General features: G+C 42.0%; 1 protein-coding gene across 1 annotated transcript in view; it reads right to left on the bottom strand.

Moving 5' to 3' along the window:
• Window positions 1-16,750, bottom strand: part of LOC106586152 (protein Wnt-6-like) — a 34,334-nt gene extending 17,584 nt beyond the window's left edge. Inside the window, exons 1-2 of the mRNA XM_014173056.2 lie at window positions 16,106-16,750; window positions 8,122-8,342 (exon numbers count right to left, since the gene is read on the bottom strand). Of these exons, the coding sequence (XP_014028531.2) occupies window positions 8,122-8,342; window positions 16,106-16,185 (301 nt within the window). The 5' untranslated portion in view covers window positions 16,186-16,750. The remainder of the gene's footprint in view (window positions 1-8,121; window positions 8,343-16,105) is intronic.
• Window positions 16,751-22,105: the final 5,355 nt, after the last annotated feature.

Below are 22,105 nucleotides of genomic sequence, written 5' to 3'. Positions count from 1 at the left end.
AGCGCTCCGCCCTTGCTGGGCTAAAATAACCGTCCAGCCAGGACGGGGTGTGCCAGCCCTAAGCTCCAGACCTCCAGTGCGCCTCCACGGCCCAGTACCCCCTGTGCCTGCTCTGCGCACCCAGTCTCCTGTGCGTCTCCCCAGTCCGGTGAGACCGGTTCCAGCTCCACGTAGGAAGCCTCCAGTGATGATCAATGGTCCAAAGCCTGTAGGGATGATCCATGGCACGAAGCCTCCAGTGACGATCCATGGCCCAGAGCCTGTAGGGATGATCCATGGCACGAAGCCTCCAGTGATAATCCATGGCCCGGAGCCTCCAGTGATGATCCATGGCACGAAGCCTCCAGTGAGGATCCATGGCCCGGAGCCTGTAGGGATGATCCATGGCACGAAGCCTCCAGTGATAATCCATGGCCCGGAGCCTCCAGTGATGATCCATGACACAAAGCCTCCAGTGATGATCCATGGCGCGGAACCTGTAGTGATGATCCATGGCACAAAGCCTGCAGCGACGGTCCCCTGTCCGGAACCTACAGCGACGCTCCCCAGTCCGGAGCCTCCAGCGACGCTCCCCAGTCCGGAGCCTCCAGCGACGCTCCCCAGTCCGGAGCCTCCAGCGACGCTCCCCAGTCCGGAGCCTCCAGCGACGGTCTGCAGCCCCGAGTCTTCAGCAGCGGCCTGCAGCCCAGAGTCTTCAGCGGCGGCCTGCAGCCCAGAGTCTCCGACGATGATCCACGGTCTGGTTCCTCCGGCGACACAGAAGCGGGGGGATCAGCGGGCGGTGTGGGGGCTACGCCCCGAACCAGAGACGCCGCCAAGTATAGATGCCCACCCGGACCCTCCCCTATAGGTTCAGGTTTGCGGCCGGGAGTCCGCACCTTTGGGGGGGGTACTGTCACGCCCTGACCTGAGAGAAATGGTTTGTTTCTCTATGTTGTTAGGTCAGGGTGTGGGGTGGGCATTCTATGGTGTCTATTTCTTTGTGTTGAGCCGAGTATGGTTCCTAATCAGAGGCAGCTGTCTATCGTTGTCTCTGATTAGGAATCATACTTAGGCAGCCTTTCCCCACCTGTAGTTGTGGGATCTTATTTTTGTACTGCTTGTTAAGCCTGCAAGACGTGACAGTCGTTATCATTGTTTCTTATTTTGTGTTTAGTGTTCTGATTTAAAATAAATACAAGGATGAACACTTACCATGCTGCACCTTGGTCTACTCCTTTTGACGATCGTGACACACCCATATATGGGATAGGGTGCCATTTGTGACGCATCCATAGAGGGATTATGGATAATGTCTAACAGTCACGCCTGTTTACTGTTTCAGTTGGAGAGGCGGAGATTAAAACGATGCAAAGAAAAAACAACCGTAGACAACTAATCAGCCTCCACAGAATCTCCGAGGAGGTCGATGTCTAGACAAGCTACAGTAATAGTTGTTTCAGTAATGTCCCTCAGTCTCGCTCGTCTTTAGCCCCTGCTCGCTCATCTTTATCATGAGCAATGCAATCATCGTGTCTATATTGGAAAGAAGACATTTAATTCATAGAAGTGAAATGAAACTTTATAACACAATCAAAAAGTATTTCTGTTCAGTTGTATAATGTGACCCAGCCCTTTGACTAAGATAATAAAAACATGCTTACATGACTAAGAGAGAAGAGGTTCTGAAAAAATTTAAAAATAAATATCTTGATTTGAATGAACACCATTTTATATTTTCCTCAGAGACACAAATTTCCCAAAAATTCTCCAGCAGCTTACGCCTGGGCCTGCCTGGGAGATCACTTGGTGCCAGAAGGGGCTTCGCAAGGAATTAGACAATATTTTTTTAATACTCAATCTTTGAGTCAATGATGCATGCGTTCAGGTTAAAAAGAATAGAGGTAACCCAGAGCCCCTCTATGTAGCAATACATGTGACACAGCCTGATGAGTGTGAATCATTTTGGTTGATTGATTTTGCTGCCCTGTGCCACAGTCCAGGAGAAGTTCAAGTCTTGTACAGCACATATCTCATTGCATCTCTGAAATCCATTCTATTACCTTGTGACTTACAGAACAGTGAGTACACCAAGTAATCCCTAAACATGCATCAAACAGACAAACACACTTACTAAAAACGACACATTCCACCTTAAAAATGATGCGTAGCCATATATCGCACAGATTTGACTATAATCCGATAATTGACGAAATGCAGCTGCTCTGTTGATCTCTGAATCAACACATACAGTATTTCTTTCATCAGGCAGAGTCCAAGGCCATATGACCCCACTCAAGCCCTCAACTTGCAACCAGAGAAATGTTTAAGAGTGTATAGATTGTAGCTGAACATTGGTGTTCAATGGAAGCACAATACTGTGCCTTAATGCAGGTGTGAATAAAAAGATTACATTGAGGAAACAAGAGAAACGATTAGCTACAGTAGCTTAACTCCTGGAGCAGCTGTCTGCCCCAGTGGACCCGTGAGAGTGTAATCTAAAATTGCACGGTGTTACCTGATACAACAAAGCCATTACACCCTCATTATCTGAGTTTAGAACCAAGAGAAGAAGCAACATCTCCACTTTGATCGTATCAGTGCCAGGGCCTGACACAGGATCAGCCCTGTGTAATTAACACTTCAGGGCTAATCGGTTGTAACATAACAGAGATTAAGGCAATTACGGTGTTAGATCATTACCAAGAAAAGTAATTGCCTTAAAATAAGTGGATAGTACATGACTTTAAAGTTTGCAGTGGTGTGTAACGTTTTGTATGTTCATTCATATTTGTCCACACTGTAAAAAAAAAATTATAATAATAATCTAGGTGTTTCAACTAATTATTATTAATAAGTAACTGGTTCCACAGTCTTTTTTTTATTTACTCAACTTTTCGGTCCAAGTCTTACCTGAACTAAAACATTTAGTTGGCCCAAACTTAGCTCCAACTTGAGAAAACTTTGGCAAAAATGGTGTTTGTTAAACTTGTTTCTGGGGGGCAGCTTAACTAAAAAAGGGTGCGCAATTGGTTACACACACAGTGCTTTTAACATTTTCAATGTACATATTTGACACACGTTGACATACATTTCGCATGTTCATTCATACACTAATTACGATTTGAACTCACAACCTCTTGGTTCATGGCATTCCAAGCTTCCTGCTACGCGACCATGTCTGTGACGATTATCAATTAATCTGACTATTCTCTCATCGTTGATTTGATTGACTTATTTAAGTAATTTTAGTTTTTTCTGTATAGTTGTCTAATGTTGGTGGAGCATATTACTCTGTTTTAATGTTACTCCTTAGTCACTATGATGAATATAATAGTTTTTCTTGAGTGTACTTTTAACAGAGCTGAGATTTACAGTGAAGTGCAAAGTGTAGCAGTACAGGTGAAATCAGTAATTGACACAGACATGATGGTGTAGCAGGAATATTGTAATGCTGTGAACCAAGAGGTTCTGAGTTCAAATACCAGGTTGAGGACATGTTGAATACTAATTACCGTATACATGCACAATGTATTCAAGTATGTCAATGTGTGTCAAATCTGTACGTTGAAAACATTGTATGTTAAAAGCACTGTGTGTAACTAGTTCCACAGCCTTTTTAAGGTAAGATGTCCAAATAATTGTTTCTAGTTCAAATCAAATGTTATTTGTCTCATGCGCCGAATATAACGGTGGTAGACCTTACAGTGAAATGCTTACTTACAAGCCCTTAACCAACAATGCAGTTTTAAGAAAAATACCCCCCCCCCCCAAGAAAGAAATAAAAGTAACAAATAATTAAAGAGCAGCAGTAAAATAGCAATAGTGAGGCTATATACAGGGGGTACCGGTACAGAGTCAATGGGTGGGGGCACCGGTTAGTAGAGGTAATTGAGGTAATATGTACATGTAGGTAGAATTATTAAAGTGTCTATGCATAGATAATAACAGATAGTAGCAGCAGTTTAAAAGAGGGGGACAATGCAAATAGTCTGGGTAGACATTTGATTCGATGTTCAGGAGTCTTATGGCTTGGGGGTAGAAGCTGTTAAAAAGTATTTTGGACCTAGACTTGGCGCTCTGGTACCGCTTGCCGTGCGGTAGCAGAGAGAACAGTCTATGACTAGGGTGGCTGGAGTCTTTGACAATTTTTAGGACCTTCCTCTGACAAATTGTCAAAGACTCCAGCTACCCTAGTTGAATGAACATATGAGATCATTTGAGCAAACACATCACTTTAAGTTGACTGAATTCTTGCCTATGTTTTCTCATGCTGGTGCCAAATTTGTTAAGTTCAGGTAACACTTTGACCAAAAAGTTGAGTAAACAAAAAAAAAAGACAGTGGAACAAATTACTTAATCATATTTAATTGAAACAAAAAAAATATGTTACAGTGCAATTTATCCCATATCTAACTGGGATCATTTCATTGACGTTATGACATTGTGCCGCAGTGTCTCACCTCATCCAGAGAGTTTGGCCGGAGTTCTATGGGTCCTGATCAAATGTGGTACACCATATAGGGAATAGGGTGCTATTTGGGACACAGACTAAGTGTGTCACATTCATAAGAAAGGACAGATACTGAAAGACCTAAAATGTGTGGTGCTTGTTTTCTCTCCAGGAGTCTGGAGAAAACCCTCTCCGCCCCCCCCCCGGCCAGACGATGCAAAGCTCCCAAATGATGATTGACAGAGAAGCAGACAGAAGCAGGAGCATTTTAACCGAGCTAATAATGAGCAACATTCCTGAGGTGGCAGAAGAATTATGATTATTCTATCTTGTCACAACTGCATACTGTCTCTGAGCATGTCTAATTACTTCATTACAACCATGAGAAAACATGTCGAAGCAGCCAGCATAGCTCACAGCAAACCCCTGGCAACCCCTGGCATCGATAAGTCAACACAACAACAGCTCTGGTTTATATGTTTGAATATAGGAAGAAAAAGCCTCCAGTTATTTTTGCAAAGGGAGAAAGATGTAAGCTACTTTGGACAGCACCCCCAGCCCGCCGCGTGCATGTGAGGAAGTGAACCTGTCCTTGCAGATCTTCCTGCACTGACAAATGGTCATTAGAGCTACATCTTGGTAATTGTTCGGAATGCTTCAAAACATAGGAGCACTTAAGCCATACCTATAGACAAGGAGGAATTTATGATTAATTGCCATTTTGGCAAGCAGTTTCACTGAGTTCTCCAGTTCTCAGTGAAAGGAGTAGCTAACATTGTAATCCTTATACTGACAGCAAATTTACACTCAACTAAAGCTACAAAGATGCTATTTAGATCTGTCTGTCTGGGAACAAATCAGGGCCTGGGTTCCCAAAAGCATCTTAAAACCTCTTAGATGTAAAGTTCCCTGTTTAGGGGTCTGCGTTGTTCTGCTACCGGTTCCGATCAAATTTTTGGCTTACAAATTGATCTGTGGACACTGTCGATCAACATGGCTTGCATTGAGCAATAGCCCTGGTTCCTACAGACACAGTAGTATATTTTGTCTGCCTGTGTGACGTAGGATGTGAAATATGAAACCACTTGAAGCTGGGATGTCCCTCCTACCATTTCATTCGCTCTTCCGACTGTCTATCAACTCCTGGCTGAACCCTACATCACAGCCACTGACAAAGCACATGCCTGCAATCCTTATATCATAGTGCAGCAGGAGAGAGTGATTTCGTCACAACAGCACATTCAGAGATCAAAATAGCCATTAATCTAAAATAATTCATAGATTTTAAACAAAAAACACGTTATGTTTGTCTTAGATGAGATGAACTCCTACGGAGTTTAGGAAGCCAAGCTAGAGCTTGGTGAGACGTTCACAGCGGTGGAGGCAGATGTTTTGATCACTAACACTAAACATACAAATATGTATTTTACAGTTATTAGAAGGGTGAAATCTTATAGTTAGTCATTTTATAATTTCATTATACTATATTTCGAAAGCATATAAGTCATTTTGAGACTTATTCATACAGTTTTGTTGAATACAAAATACATACATATTTTTATAGAATTTGTACTGTGCTTGAGCTTGTGTCCTCAAAATTGGCTACACCTCAGCAATTTATAACTATTTTTTACCAGAAAGGTGAGCTATTAACATTTTTTGGAGTATGCAGCATTACTAGTTATTGTTTATGGCTCTCTCGTGATAAATAATTACTTTTGGAGATTACGTAAATTACTTTTCGATTACATTTAGTTACATTTAACTGGTTTTCGTTAGAACCTTCATAGGAGCATCGTTAAATATCCGAGTTGTTTCCCAAAACCCTCATAAGTAAAGTTGCACTTGAAAACACTTGTTATTTACTAACTGTCTCAGACCACTCATAGAACAGCTAAGGTAGTTGTTAGATCATTTTTTGCCGTTCCGCATCACTTTATACACAGAAGATCTCTGCTAAACATAGAATCAAGCTGTTTAGAATACAAATTTGTCTTTGCAATTGAACAAGCGAAGAATAAAAAGATGATTCAAATGAAAATGAGATGAATGCATTAAAAAATAATTAAGCAGGGCTATAGGCAACATAGGCCTCATATATATATATATATATATATTGTTCAGTCAATTGAGTTCTATTTCTAGGCTACACTGTCTGTAACGCCTTGGTATACTTCATGATGTGTAACAACGTGTGCAATGAAGTGCCAAATGAATCTGTGATTTAGTGCATTATTATACGGTAAGCGTTAGAATAAGCCACCTCAATATTTGCAGCCATATGGTGATATCTCTCTAGGAGCTGATCTGTCGTCAGTATTGTGGAATAATTATAATGTTAAGGTAAGATTTGAATGGAGAAAGCTGATCAGAGAACTGCGCTGCCTTTCTTTCATTCCTCTCAGTATCGACACATGGTCCAACGACGCACTTAGTGAACGTTCTTTCTGCGTGGTGTTTTGGGAAACGCATGTTACTCCTCTCATCTTCGGCCATTGTAGGAAAGATGCACCGTCAAAACACTTTTGGAAGCATAATTTCCATCGCTATCGGGAAACCGGGCCCAGTCCAGTAAGAGCGGTCACATAAAACCAGGTCAAATCAATGCTCTAGCTGTTCCTTGGATCAACATCTGACGGTTGGATCAACATCTGACTAGAGGAGACCAACCGCACCACAGGCACTCTGCCCTCTGCTGACTCTCAGCAACAAAACAGGAACATTACAAACCACAGTTTACAGGAAGATGATGTATATCATCTAGCACTATAGAAGGAATCATCTTAATACCCACATATTCCTCACCGAGCGAACAAAGTTACTTTAAAGCGCCTGCGGAATACTTAGCTTTGCCTCGAGAGATTAAAGGCTTCATCTGTAATGACTTAAATGGCTATGGCATGAGATATTTTTTACTCAGAATTTAGTCTTTAAAACTAAGCGGCGGTTCTTCGAGACAAAATCTTTAAGGGAAAGTTATAATGGACACTTCTTGTGTCAGATTAATGACGGTAAAGAACAGGAATTCTGTCAACGCCAGCAGGATGCTTGTAACGGTACTCTAATTGTTTTGAATATGAAAGACCAGCTCAAAAGATTCTTCAAACAACTGAGGGCATGCATTAGCTAGATATTAGAAGATAAAACCAATAAAGGATACACTATATTGGAGCTAAACGGTGGTTTGTTGACAAAACACTTCCTTGTTGGTACACACAGAATGGTCTCTATTAACCAAGCATAGAAAAGTGCAACGGGAGGAGACAACGTACAAAAAGCAATAATTGCATAGTAGCAGGGCCTACATTCGTTGTATTACTCAGTTCAAAGAGCACCGGCAATGTTAGAGATCAATGGTTATATGAGAAGCAATTTAGGAGATCATTTTGAGTTTGCAATTTGATGCAAAAGAGGAGCAGTCAAGTGTAAATCTGTCTTGTTAACATACAACAGCTGGCCTTGTTCTCCACTGCACTTTGGATCAGAGTAAAGTTGAAGTGAGGCCATTGGCTGTGCACTCAAAGGTCAAGGGGTCACGTCCTAAGTGAGACACTGTTAAACCATTTGAAAGGCACTTAGATTATTATTTTCTATGTCAGGCAGGCAGTGATTGTATGTAGAGTTATTGGATAAATTAGGGGGAAATTATCATAGGGTCCTATTTTCCATAATGACAAGTCCTCACTCACCTTGTTGGAGTATTTTGCCAAAGTACTTGTTCTGACTGGTGCAGTTCCAGCGGCGAAAACGAAACTGGTACTGGCACTCCCGCACACCCAGCTTGGCACCCTTGGCGACCTCGTGGACGATCTCTGGCTGGTTCTGGCACAGCTCAGCCTGCTTGCCCGCTAGCCGCTTGGTCTTCCGACAGATACTATTGGGGTCCATGACTAGAGGGCTCCCCACTGCCCTACAGGGAAGTATACAACAGATAGACTGTGACTACAAATCACACTACAGTGGCATAACATTATGATGTGTTCGTGTCTTACTCTTACTACATATAAGTATCACTGAAGCTAAATGTATGTGTTCTTCTATTAGGCAGTTTGATTACTTGACATCGGGTGTGGAGAGAAATAGTAAATCTGCAGTGATGCGGAAACAGAAAAAGGAGCTCGAGAGCTGCATCTTAATTGCCGGGTTTCTTACCTAGCGTTGACAGATGTATATTTACCCTTAGGGAAATTGTTTATTTCAATTCCTAATGGGAGTACAGGCCTCAGGTTGAACACTGTGAACTCTTGCCAGTACTTCCCGTGACAGTTGCTATGACATAATGTGAGAACAGCCCTATCCCCCTGTTCCCTCGATTCAATAACTCTGCATCTGACTCCAGTTGAGCTGATGTGATCCGTAAAGCTCGAGTCAGTTTTTATCATTATGTGGAAGTAGGAGTGTGAGAGAATACCTCATTGCTTTTCACTCACCCTTGTCACAGCTAATCTTCCTGACTAATAACATTCATCTGCCTTGTGAGTTTGTTTTTAAGAAGTCAAACAAGCACTCTTGCCAATCCCTAGCATTGCGGTCTGATAAGAAGCATGAGACACAGGACCGTTGCTCTTAAAATGTAATGCATCCCATCTCCAGTAAGTCAATTACATTATTAAGTCGAAACCATTTATATATCAATGTCTGAAATGTCACTGTATATCTGTGATTCAATCAAAATACAAATTATTTGTACAGTTGGATGCACCTTTTTTTTATCCATAGCGTCATGGAAAACTAAAATTGAACTGCCAACATACTGTACACAAAATAGCATAATGGCTGCACAGATTAAGTATAGAAAATTATTGAAAGCCTAATAATTCACACTGTCCTAAAAGCGGGGAGTGAACAGTAGCTTAATGCCCACAATGAGAGTTATCCTCACTGAAGTGTGAGAACTTGACTCCGACTGTCCAGCGTCACCGACGTCTGGGATCCTGACATCCTTCTGCCGGTTACTGATGATGTATTGACAACGTCTCTATAGAAACGGATCACAGGGGAACACATCTCCAGCGCGCTATAGTATTTTCCTACACAGATCTGACTCCAATGGTTCCACACCCCTGTGTAAGTAACATGTGCAGATACAGAACTTAGCAGACACACCAAGTCTTTACAACCCCTGAATATCTGATGTGTTATGGCCTTCAAACCTGGGGGAATCTCTGAGCCAGGATCATAGCTTTGAAATTGGCTCAGCGAGCTGCTCACCAAAAAAAGGGACCAGGTTTTACAGCAGGAGGTGTAGACTCGTAAAAAAACTTTAAAAAAACTAAAGCAGACCGTGTTTCAGAGTTTCTTCTCCAAGTCCTGTGTCATTGTCAAAGTGAAAGGCAAACCCTCCTCGCCCAATTCAAAAGCGAGGCTTTTATATCACACGAGCAGCCGAAGCGGCTAGAACACTGGCAAGGACGAATCATGTGGTCTGAATATGGCTCCGGCAATATGTAGATGAAGACATTTCTCTGTCTTGAACACGATGCTGTGTTCCAGCATCAACACAAACCAGGACTGACCTGAACAGGACACTATGAGGAACACAATGTTATCAGTGTTGAATATAAAGGATAGGAATCTCTATAAAAGCACACATATAGGAACTACAAAATCAGATAAGCAATCAATCTTCCACGTCCATGCAATGTGTCATTATTCCTCCCCTTTATCAGTCACAGTAATGCTCCTGGACACGATAATGGTGAAACAGAGTCTAATCATAAGAGAAAGGAGGATGCACTACCAATCTACGCAATCAAGAGCCCTCTAAACAGTGCCTAGCATGAAATATCACAGAGATAACCAGAGACCAAAATAGAAAGGGAAACACTGATAAAGGACATGTATCCAAATAATCAGTCTCTATGTAGGCCATCATGATCTTTTGGAGATAAGCTCTTCTTGTAGCTTTGTGTGGACCTCAAGTAACATTATGAAGTGCATGGCCATAGATATATGGGCTTTTTTCACTTTGCAAACAATACAATTTCATCCTCCTAATTCTCTATGCCGGCTATGGTGGATATGAAGTCAGTCATGACAAGGCTGGAACGCTAGCAGGAGAGTGGCTTGTGTTCAGCTCTCTGGTCCGTGTCTCCGAGCCATGGCACAATCTTCTCTAGAACTCAAATCCTGAACTCAAATCACATGTTTGTCTTGCAATAAGTGAGGACAACATGAGGTCTACGCACGCACTGAAAAATCTCAATGTCTGGAAATTGGTGGAGGACACATGCTCTGTGGTGAGTACATAGTAGCTCCGGCTAAGCCATGTCATTGAATCTTTATCTGATCCTTCTGGCCTTGAATGGAAATCATGCGATTTTCCAGAAATAGGTATGGCTTTGAAATGGGAGTGAGAAGTAGCAGATGAAATGAGACCTCATGTTGTCCTCACTTATTGCAAGACAAACATGTGACAGACTGCAGCGGTGCATCAGTGCTGTGCACGATTTGATTTAGTGTTGTGATGGGAAGGCTGCCGTCTTATCGGCTCTTAACCAACCATGCTATTTTGTTTGTTTTGTACATAATGTTGCTGATACAGTCTATTATGACCGAAAAGAGATTCTGGACATCAGAACTGGGATTGCTCAACTCAAACTGGACGAAGAGTTCTTCTCAATGAGTCGGACGGGAGGGATATAATACAGACACCCGACCAGGCCCAGATCCCCGTTATTCGCTGGAGAAGGAAATTGAGATTTCGCTGAAAGAGATCAGGGTGCCTTGTGAGGATCAGGCGACGAGTGGCTAATCTGCCCATGCCTTCCGTCCTGCTAGCTAACGTTCAATATCTGGAAAAACAATTTTTTTCCTACCAATGGGACGTTCAAAAACGATAAAATCTTACATTTCACCGAGTCGTGGCTGAACGACGACATTAAGAACATAAAGTTGGTGGGTTATACACTCTATCGGCAGGACAGAACAGCAGCCTCTGGCAAGACACGGGGCGGGGGCCTATGCATTCATGTAAGCAACAGCTAGTGCACAATATCTAAGGAAGTCTCAAGGTTTTTCTCGCCCGAGATAGAGTATATCATGATAAGCTGTAGACCACACGTCTCTACCAAGAGAGTTTTCATCTGTATTTTTCGTAGCTGTCTACATACCACCACAGACCGATGCTGGCACTAAAACCGCACTCAATAAGCTGTATACCGCCATAACGCAAACAGGAAAACGCTCATCCAGAGGTGGCGCTCCTGGACTCTACCAACTGTGGCTCAGTTGGTAGAGCATGGTGTTTGCAATGCCAGCATGGTGTGTGCAACGCCAGGGTTGTAGGTTCGATTCCCACGGAGAGCCAGCACAAAAACAAAATGTATGAAATGTATGCATTCACTACTGTAAGTCGCTCTGGATAAGACCGTCTGCTAAATGACTAAAATGTAAATGTAAAATGTAGTTCTATAAAAAAAGTGGTCAGATGAAACCGATGCTAAACTACAGAACTGTTTTGCTAGCACAGACTGGAATATGTTCCGGGATTCTTCCGATGGCATTAAGGAGTACACCACATCAGTCACTGGCTTTATCAATAAGTGCATCGAGGACGTCATCCCAACAGCGACCGTACGTACATACCCCAACCAGAAGCATGGACCACAGACCACAGACCCTGGAAGCTTATAAGAAATCCCGCTAAGCCCTCCGGCGAACCATCAAACAGGCAAAGCATCAATTCAGGACTAAGGTCGAATCGTACTACACCGGCCCTGACGCTCGTCGGATGTGGCAAGGCCTGCAAACTATTACAGACTAATAAGGGAAGCACAGCCGAAAGCTGCCCAGTGACACGAGCCAACCAGACGAACTAAAAAACTTCTATGCTCGCTTCAAGGAAAGCAACACAAACATGCATGAGAAGATCAGCTGTTCCGGATGACTGTACAATCACGCTCTCCACAGCCGATGTGAGTAAGACCTTTAAACAGGTCAACATTCACAAGGCCACAGGCCCAGGCGGATTTCCAGGACGTGTAATCCAAGCATGCGCTGACCAACTGGCAAGTGTCTTCACTGACATTTTCAACCTCTCCCTGTCTGAGACTGTAATACCAACATGTTTCAAGCAGACCACCATAGGTGCTGTGCCCAAGAACACTAAGGCAACCTGCCTAAATGACTACCGACCCGTAGCACTCATGTCTGTAGCCATGAAATGCTTTGAAAGGCTGGTCATGGCTCACATCAACACCAGTATCCCAGAAACCCTAGACCCACTCCAATTTGCATACCGCACCAACAGATCCACAGATGTTGAATCTCTATTGCACTCCACACTGCCCTTTCACACCTGGACAAAAGGAACACCTATGTGAGAATGCACCATAGTGCCCTCAAAGGTCATCACTAAGCTAAGGACCCTGGGACTAAACACCTCCCTCGGCAACTGGATCCTGGACTTTCTGACGGCCGCCCCCAGGTGGTAAGGGTAGATAACAACACATCCGCCACGCTGATCCTCAACACGGGGGCCCCTCAGGGGTGCGTGCTCAGTCCCCTTCTGTACTCCCTGTTCAATCATGACTGCACGGCCAGGCACGACTCCAACACCATCATTAAGTTTGCTAATGACACAACAGTGGTAGGTAGGCCTGATCACCGACAACGATGAGACAGCCTATAGGGAGGTCAGAGACCTGACCGTATGGTTCAAGGACAACAACCTCTCCCTCAATGTGATCAAGACAAAGGAGATGATTTTGGACTACAGGAAAAAGAGGACCTAACACGCCCCCATTCTCATCGACGGGGCTGTAGTGGAGCAGATTGAGAGCTTCAAGTACCTTGGGTCCACATCACCAACAAACTAAGATGGTCCAAGCACACCAAGACAGTCATGAAGAGGGCACGACAAAACCTATTCACCCTCAGGAGATTCACCCTCAGATTCTCAAAAGGTTTTACAGCTACACCATTGAGAGCATTCCGACTGGTTGCATCACTGCCTGGTATGGCAACTGCTCGGCGTCCGACCGCAAGGCACTACAGAGGGTAGTGCGTACGGCCCTGTACATCACTGGGGCCAAGCTTCCTGCCATCCAGGATGTCTATACCAGGCGGTATCAGAGGAAGGCCCTAAAAATTGTCAAAAACACCAGCCACCCTGTCATTGACTGTTCTCTCTGCTACCGCACGGCAAGCGGTACCGGAGCGCCAAGTCTAGGTCCAAGAGGCTTCTAAACAGCATCTACCCCCAATTCATAAGACTCCTGAACATCTATTCAAATGGCTACCCAGACTATTTGCTTTGCCCCCCACCTTCTACGCTGCTGCTACTCTCTGTTATTATCTATGCATAGTCACTTTAATAACTCTACCTTGGCAAACTTCAGACGGGCATGTATATGTGCTTTCTTGAGCAGGGGGACCTTGCGGGCGCTGCAGGATTTCAGTCCTTCATGGCGTAGTGTGTTACCAATTGTTTTCTTGGTGACTATGGTCCCAGCTGCCTTGAGATCATTGACAAGATCCTCCCGTGTACTTCTGGGCTGATTCCTCACCGTTCTCATGATCATTGCAACTCCACGAGGTGAGATCTTGCATGGAGCCCCAGGCCGAGGGAGATTGACATTTATTTTGTGTTTCTTCCATTTGCGAATAATCGCACCAACTGTTGTTACCTTCTCACCAAGCTGCTGGCGATGGTCTTGTAGCCCATTCCAGCCTTGTGTAGGTCTACAATCTTGTCCCTAACATCCTTGGAGAGCTCTTTGGTCTTGGCCATGGTGGAGAGTTTGGAATCTGATTGATTGATTGCTTCTGTGGACAGGTGTCTTTTATACAGGTAACAAACTGAGATTAGGAGCACTCCCTTTAAGAGTGTGCTCCTAATCTCAGCTCGTTACCTGTATAAAAGACACCTGGGAGACAGAAATCTTTCTGATTGAGAGGGGGTCAAATACTTATTTCCCTCATTAAAATGCAAATCAACTTATAACATTTTTGACATGTGTTTTTCTGGATGTTTTTGTTGTTATTCTGTCTCTCACTGTTCAAATAAACCTACCATTAAAATTATAGACTGATCATTTCTTTGTCAGTGGGCAACATACAAAATCAGCAGGGGATCAAATACTTTTTTCCCTCACTGTATTACCTCAATTACCTCAACTAACCGTTCCCCCGCACATTGACTCTGTACCAGTACCCCCTGTATATAGCCTTGCTATTGTTATTTTACTGCTGCTCTTTAATTATTTGTTACTTTTCTTTTTTTGGGGGGGGGGATTTTTCTTAAAACTGCATTGTTGGTTAAGGGCTTGTAAGTAAGCATTTCACTGTATTCGGGGCATTGTGACAAATAAAATGTGATGTTTGATTTGATTTGATAACGATAAAGATCTGGTATAATGAAGTGCTTCTCTACAGATGATGCATTGCTGAAGCTTGGCCCAGGACCCATTCCAGGAGCGGATGAGTGGAAATGGCACACGCTATATGCACACCTGTGGGCCACACTCCTGGCTGCCTGCCAGACTATGACCCACACACAGCCAGGAGGACCGGGAATTTACTTGTCCTGAAACTTGCAAAGGCATTCCAAATTCTCTGGTCTCACTGCTCTCTGCCAAAATGATTACAGCCTAATCAAAGAAGCTCTGAAAGAAGAGGTTTATCTCAGAGACGTTTCATCTACCCCCACAAATGGCATCCTGTCTGTCTGGTCAGGCTGACAACCATTTGCTTTAAAAAGACAAGGAGCAGAGAGACAGGAGTGAGATGGCATGCACAGCTCTCAACAGAAAGCATCTTTGTCCTGTCAAACTGCAGGACCTCCAGGTGTGCTCACCTGAATACTCCAATTTTGTCTTTGGGAAGAGAGGTTCACAGTTTAGCAGTACTAATAGCTGGCCTTCAAACTTGAAAAGGTTTGATTTAGTTAAATATCCCTCTTCAGATATGCGTGTCTCAAATTAATTGATTATACTTATGAAGAAAAAAATCAGTCTGTGTCTTTTTAAGTCTCATACATCTCAGAGTACTGAACAAATAATTGTTTTATGATGACATATCCACTGCCTCAAGGTCCACAGGAAAAAATTCCAACTCTGACCTCCCTAATATCTCTGTTTTTTCAACAGGCAATTGCAGACCTCCACAAGCTGAAGCTGAATCTTTTTGGCTAGCTAAGTTATAACATTAGGGACTTTAGTTTTTTTATTGTTGATTTCATTGACTTACTTAACCACATTTTAGACATTAGTTTGTTACCAACAATAAAAATGCTGTATTAAAGATACATGTTGTGGTTCATTAAGACATTTTTTAGAAATTGTTTTATCAGTCATTACAATTTCTTGGGTTAGTTTCCAGTAGGAAGGTGGTGATAGATAAAGAAACCCAAAAGGTTTAATTAGTATGTAATTGTAGTCTAAGTATTACCAAATGCTTCACAATGCGGTCAAGGTCATCAAAAGTACTACCATGTTATTACACGTGTCAATACAAGGCTATTTGAATAGTGGTTATATCAATAGAGTCAAATGCAGAATTGCATGTATTTTAGTACATCCTGACATCATGCCAATCTTTAGCCAGATATCAACATGGACGCGTGCAAAGCATACTTAACATCAGATGACAAAACCACCGTATTCTATGAAACCTTATTTACATTAGCAACTAAATTTGACGCACATGTTAATTGTTTGTAACATGACTTACCACCATAACCCAATGATATTGACCGGACATAAGAGGATGAAAAACAGGGCTAGTTGAGTCCGAGATAATGGAATCGTCATGATGAGAGAGTGTCCTTCAAAAAAACAACAACGTTAAATTAAAAAGTGAGAGCCGCCAATCCCCAATTCAATTAAGGTGTTGTTGTTTTCATTGGATGTCCTGCGGAGTTCGTAATCTGCAGGATTCAGCACACCCACTAAATGCTCAAAAAGTCCTTTGAAAGACTCTTTGGATGCACCACTAAAGTTCGATTACACGGTCAGGAGGGAAGAGACATCGTGATGAAATGTGTTAACCTCTTCATAGTCGTCTCTCTGGCAGAAAGAGTCAAGACTGAAATACCAGAGGCAGAGGTGACAAGCACGTCCTAACTAAAACACCCAAATTCCAATAGCACAGCGATTTTAATCTGGCAGCAAGGATACTACAGCCCGGGGGTGATGGAATGTAGCCAGACCTTGGGCAGAAAAGTAAACCCAAGGACCAGCAATGCTAACGTTTTAGTGCAAAAGTAATACAATCTATTGGCCTTGGTAACAACCGTAAAATTTTACTCGGCATCGAAGTGTCGGTTTCGATTCACAGGTAGGCGCAAAACCCACAAATTTATCCGGGTGTCTGCGCTCTAATGCACTTTTCAAGTGGGAATGTACTTCCTTTGCAGAAGATATGCGCTCATCTCCCACCTGGTATGATGTCGCTTCGGGCCAAGTGAAAACCTATTTTGTCACTCAGAAAAACGGGATAATTAGTTGGAAGAACCTGACTGTGTGCAAAAATATATTTTACATCAGAATGGCAGAGAAAGGGAAACAGTTTCCCCTGGGTGTTTATAGTGAAGAAATAAGAGCTTTCAGGTGTTGCATACCTTTGTCATATTTGCCTATATCTGTTGATAATATGAACATGCATACTATGTAGACCCAAAGTTGTTTTTCTCCGAAATAAAGTAGACCAATAGACCAGTAAAGCCAACTTTCATTGCAACTGTAACAGTTGTGGAAAGGCAATAACTTATTCATCAAAAATATTTATTGAGAGAGAGATAATATGTTTCTGCTCATCCATTCATCTATAATTGTATTTATTTATTCAGGACAAATAGCCTAAGGTAATCTTTGGGCTATTACCTCCATCTGTGCTGAAATATATTTTATGATTTGTTTACATTATACTGTTTGGGATAACATTCTCAGTTCTTTGCTGAGCTCACATTCTATTTTTTTCATATTAGTCGTTAATAAATTATTTACAATCTTTTCACGACAAAAGGACACTTTGTGCCCATGTGTCAGACATCTTTTAGATAGGATTACCATCTACTTATCTCCTTTTAGAGTTGCCAAGGGCATCCCACTTGAAATTCAAGATCTCTGTCTTCATGTAGCCCATCAAAGAATCACCCCTGCATTCCAATACAGTGATCCAATCAATCACAATATAAACACAAGCAAACAGGTAATTTCACTAGTCTCATTTGCATTTTTCATTTCTCTCTCTCATAGCCCTGAGCGGCTAAGAGGAAAGAAGAGGAGCCTTGTCTGCTATCTCATGTCCAGGTCTCTTTGATTCATACCTTTTGTATTTCCTCCAACTTCAAAGGTGAGATATGGAAGAGTTTTGTCTAAGCCGCAGGTGTGTCATGGTAATGATAGTTCCATTTATCATTAGATAAAAAAAGATGTGATATCTGACTTAGCCTCAATGTATCATCATTGGGTCATGTGACAAAGCAGACATTGAATCTAAAGTTTTTTTTGTGTGTGGGACCTACAGTAAACTCCAGATCACATATAGGACACAATTCAAAGTAGACTGAACTGTGCATTTTTGGTACACTTTTGTATCGAGTTTTGAAGTCTCTCTTTATTAACCCCATGAAGACAGTTCATGTCCCAGCTTTGAGTGCAATACATTGCATTTGACCTAATCCAAACAATTGGCCCACGTAAATCTACCCTTAAATTTTGGGAATTCCTGCAAAAAATGCTCTGCTATTTATATGAATTGCACTCATAATCATATAAGAAAGTTATGAAAATTGAGTTATCACTCCTCGTCTATATTTAACTGAGGCATAATTGCAAGCATGACTACTCCACTTGTAGTCCCCCCCCCTCTCTCTTTCTGTATGGGTGAGTGTTTTTGTTAGGGAAGACTGATTCTTCATACTTGGCTTAAACTTTATGGACAATAAAGATCCCATTTCAAAGTACAGCAGGGTGTTGAGCCTGGGGCCTTGGCTGAGTGTTCCTGGGAACAGCCCTAAGCAGAACTAGAGTATGTCTTTAGCTGACAGTGCTTCAACAATCCCTTGTACTGCTAGCATGTGCTTCATACTTCGCCCTTGCAACGTGGCTCAGCGTACTCACCTTTTCACACTGCCTTCATCCAACCATGAAATGGCTACCTACTGTCTGCCATGGGATTGCACCTCCTATCTCTGGTTACCAGAGCTTCATCTTTCAACCACACATTAGCCCTTTGTTTCTCAAATCTTAAAATCCCCTTAATCTGGCAAAAAGTCAGTCAATACATTCCCCTACGATTGTCATCCAAAATGATTAGAAATCCCATCACACATCATATTTTAAAAACACATGATGTATATGTGCCTTAACCTTTTTAAACAAACCACAGTCATTTTTTTTGGGAATCCCCTTGAGAAGTAAAGTTTGTGAAATTCCTTCACAACCGGTAAGGACATTTTATTAGAAAACATTGATATTGTCACATGAAATCACATATCTGTAAACACTACGTCTGTTTGGAAAAATAAATAGTGTTATGTCATATGATATGATGCCCTGACTACAGCAAATGAGGGAGACGGATGCAATATTTTCATCAAAATTGTGTAAATGTTTTTAGGAAAACAGTAAATTGCTCAGAGAAAAAAAAGTATTATCTTGTATTCTCACATAGGCAAGGATTTGTAGTTGGTGTTGACAACTACAAATCAATGTCACTTGTCTGCACTGTCACCTATGACCCTTTGCGGTGAGTCCAGACCGCATGCTTCCTCAACACAAACCTAATTCCCGCGCAGATTACGCATTCTGACTGTAAAAACTTGTTAAATTTTTTACTGATCATGAGATCACCTCCTCAGCAGCAAATTGTCCCCTTAGAACCGGGCCAGCCTATTGAAAACAGAATTAATTCCAGCAGTTTTCGCATCTTCCAAGTGCGTCACTTTTAATACTCCAAAAACATCACAGTTGAACTTTTGTTTATTAGATTAGGTTTGGTCCAATCAATTGTGTGAAAGTGAGACCCACTGTCTCTCAGATAGTGACTATCTGATAGTGTGTCTATCATTTATATGCACAGCTGCTTTTATATCACCAAGATCTGTCCTATTGGGCAGGGTCATTTGACACGAAGCCATGGAACTACAGACGTGTTCTTATCTTGGGCCTGTGTTTAAAAGACAAAGAGACAAAAGGAGATAAGTGGAGGTGCTTCTGAATTTTTGTTCACTGAACATGTGTCTCCATGTGCTGCCTTGCATCGACAGTGCCGGTGTCTTACAAAGGAAACACAAGTATTTATGTACTACTAGTGAATCTCTCCTGGGAGAGAATGCTCTCTTAGAGGTCTTTTGTTGTGTTGCACATTTTGCAGGGAGGTGATCAGAAGTTAACAGGCCACACACTGATCACTGGAATGATAAATTCAGTTCATGCACAGTGCTCACAATGAGATGTACTGTAGTAAAATATTTTCGGCCACAGTGTGCAACCATGGGAGAAATGCATTCTCTAGCATGTACAACAACATTGATGGTAATAGTTTCTTTACTTTTGAAAAAAAAAATCCTTTATTACTTTTCTTTTTCATTACCTTCACTACATTATTGTTCATTATGATACCTCATGATGTTATGTACAGTAGGTACACTACATAGTCAAGCCTTGTTACTTTGGAAATATTTCTTTTATTCGTTTCGTCTGATTTGTAGGCTACATATCATAGCCTATTGAATGAAAAAAAAAATGAGAAGAAATGTTCCTATATGAAAAACATTGATATGGTTTATTAGATATGATTTATTAGTATATAGCGCCACATTGTGGAAATATATGTAAAGGACGCTTCAGAGAGAAGAGAGGAAAGAATTCATGACTAGCCTCGGCTACTCTGTGGTGAGCTTTGATGTCATAAATTATTTTATGAATGTGCCATGAACTTATATAGAGATCTTATTAAAACACTATACGATTCCATGCAGTATTACAATATTCTACATTAAAGATAATGTGATTGCTACAATAATTTTCAATATGCTACATTTAATCACTCTGAACGTTCTGCGTCCCCCTGAACCGATCTCTGGTGTCACATGTCTGAATCAGAATGAAAACCAGTAGTCTACTGCTGCGGCCGTTCAGGGGACCATAATTGATGTGATGATCGTTGCTTGCGAGTGCGACTTTGGTCATCTGCAGGTTGAATAGTTGAGTAGCCTCAGAGGCGAAGCGAAGCCCCACTCCCGTCCAAATCTATCCACGCGAGAATATAGCGATAATCGGACCATGTGGGGATTTTTTTGCATGGAGGTATTTGAGTGTCGGATTTGATCAACAAAAATATGTGATTGCTAATTTGCTAAACGAGGCTTATTTGATCGAATACAAGTGCCGTAATATATCTAGGTTGTTACGAATATTCTGATATAAGTGGACGCACGTGGCATTTTGGCAACTTTGAGAAAAACTACTTTATATCTGAGATGTATCTGTCGTTCACACACGAGTACCTGCCCTCTCATTGGCTACAATATTCCCACCTGATCTCACCTCCTTTTCCTGTCTTTGCAACGACTCCCACTGTTAGAGCGGAAACAAGACCATCAAGACCATATATATATCATTTTAATTAACCTTTTTTTTATCTAGGCAAGTCAGTTAAGAAAAAATGTTATTTTACAATGAAGGCCTGCCGTGGCCCAACCCTCCCCTAACCCGGAAAAAAACTGGGCCAAAGAACTGGGCCAATATGGGACTCTAGATCACGGCTGGTTGTGATACAGACCGGGATCAAACCAGGGTTTGTAGTGACACCTCTAGCACAGAGATGCAGTGCCTTAGACCGCTGTGCCATTCAGGAGCCTAAGCACATTAAATAGAGTATCTCTGATAGCCTACTCAAAATATTTTTGTGCCAGAAGACACATTTCAGTTGAAGACATTCTGTTGTACAACTGATAAGGTATCCCCATTTCCCTTTCCCTATTCAGAATCCTACCCTAAACCCTTACCCTAGCCTTAACCCTTACAAAAACCTTAAAGGCCCATTGCAGTCAAAAACATGATTTTCTGAATTTTATATGCATTTCCACACTATGTGGTTGGAATAATACTGTGCAATTTTGAAATGTATGATGCCCTTTTAGTTTAAGAGATGTTTGAAAAGACTGCCTGAAATGTCTGCCTGTTTTGGTGGGATGGAGTTTTGGCCTGTCTGGTGACATCACTAGGCAGAAAATGTATTAATAGACCAATAAGAAGGAGAGTTTCAAACCTCTCTGCCAATAACAGCTACTTTTCAGTTTTCATCTCCCCACTCAGACGACTCCCAGACAGTCCTAGTAAAAAGCTATTTTTGTATATTTTTAGTGAGAAAATTCACAGTAAGGTACTTAATTGTTACCCAGAAATATTGATATTGAGATAAAAATGGCTGCATTGGGCCTTTAACACCATAACCCTTACGTAACCCTAACCTTAACCCTTACCTTAACCATTTTCAATTTCAAATTCAATTGGGTAAGGGCGTCCCAAGGATCCCGATAGCAAGGAACACTCAAAATAGGTTGACCTTCCGGTGATTTGGTGCACGTCTGCCTCGTGAAAATGTTCTTGATTTAATTTGCATACCGCACAGATGCACAGATGCATTTGGAAATCTTCATGAGCAATGCATGTATGCAAAGTAGCCAATGTTACTACCTGCTATCTGCTGCTTCAACGGGAA

Source organism: Salmo salar, chromosome ssa25, assembly GCF_905237065.1.
Source record: "Salmo salar chromosome ssa25, Ssal_v3.1, whole genome shotgun sequence".
In the NCBI taxonomy this organism is placed as follows: domain Eukaryota; kingdom Metazoa; phylum Chordata; class Actinopteri; order Salmoniformes; family Salmonidae; genus Salmo; species Salmo salar.
This window is presented reverse-complemented; position numbering and strand designations above follow the sequence as displayed.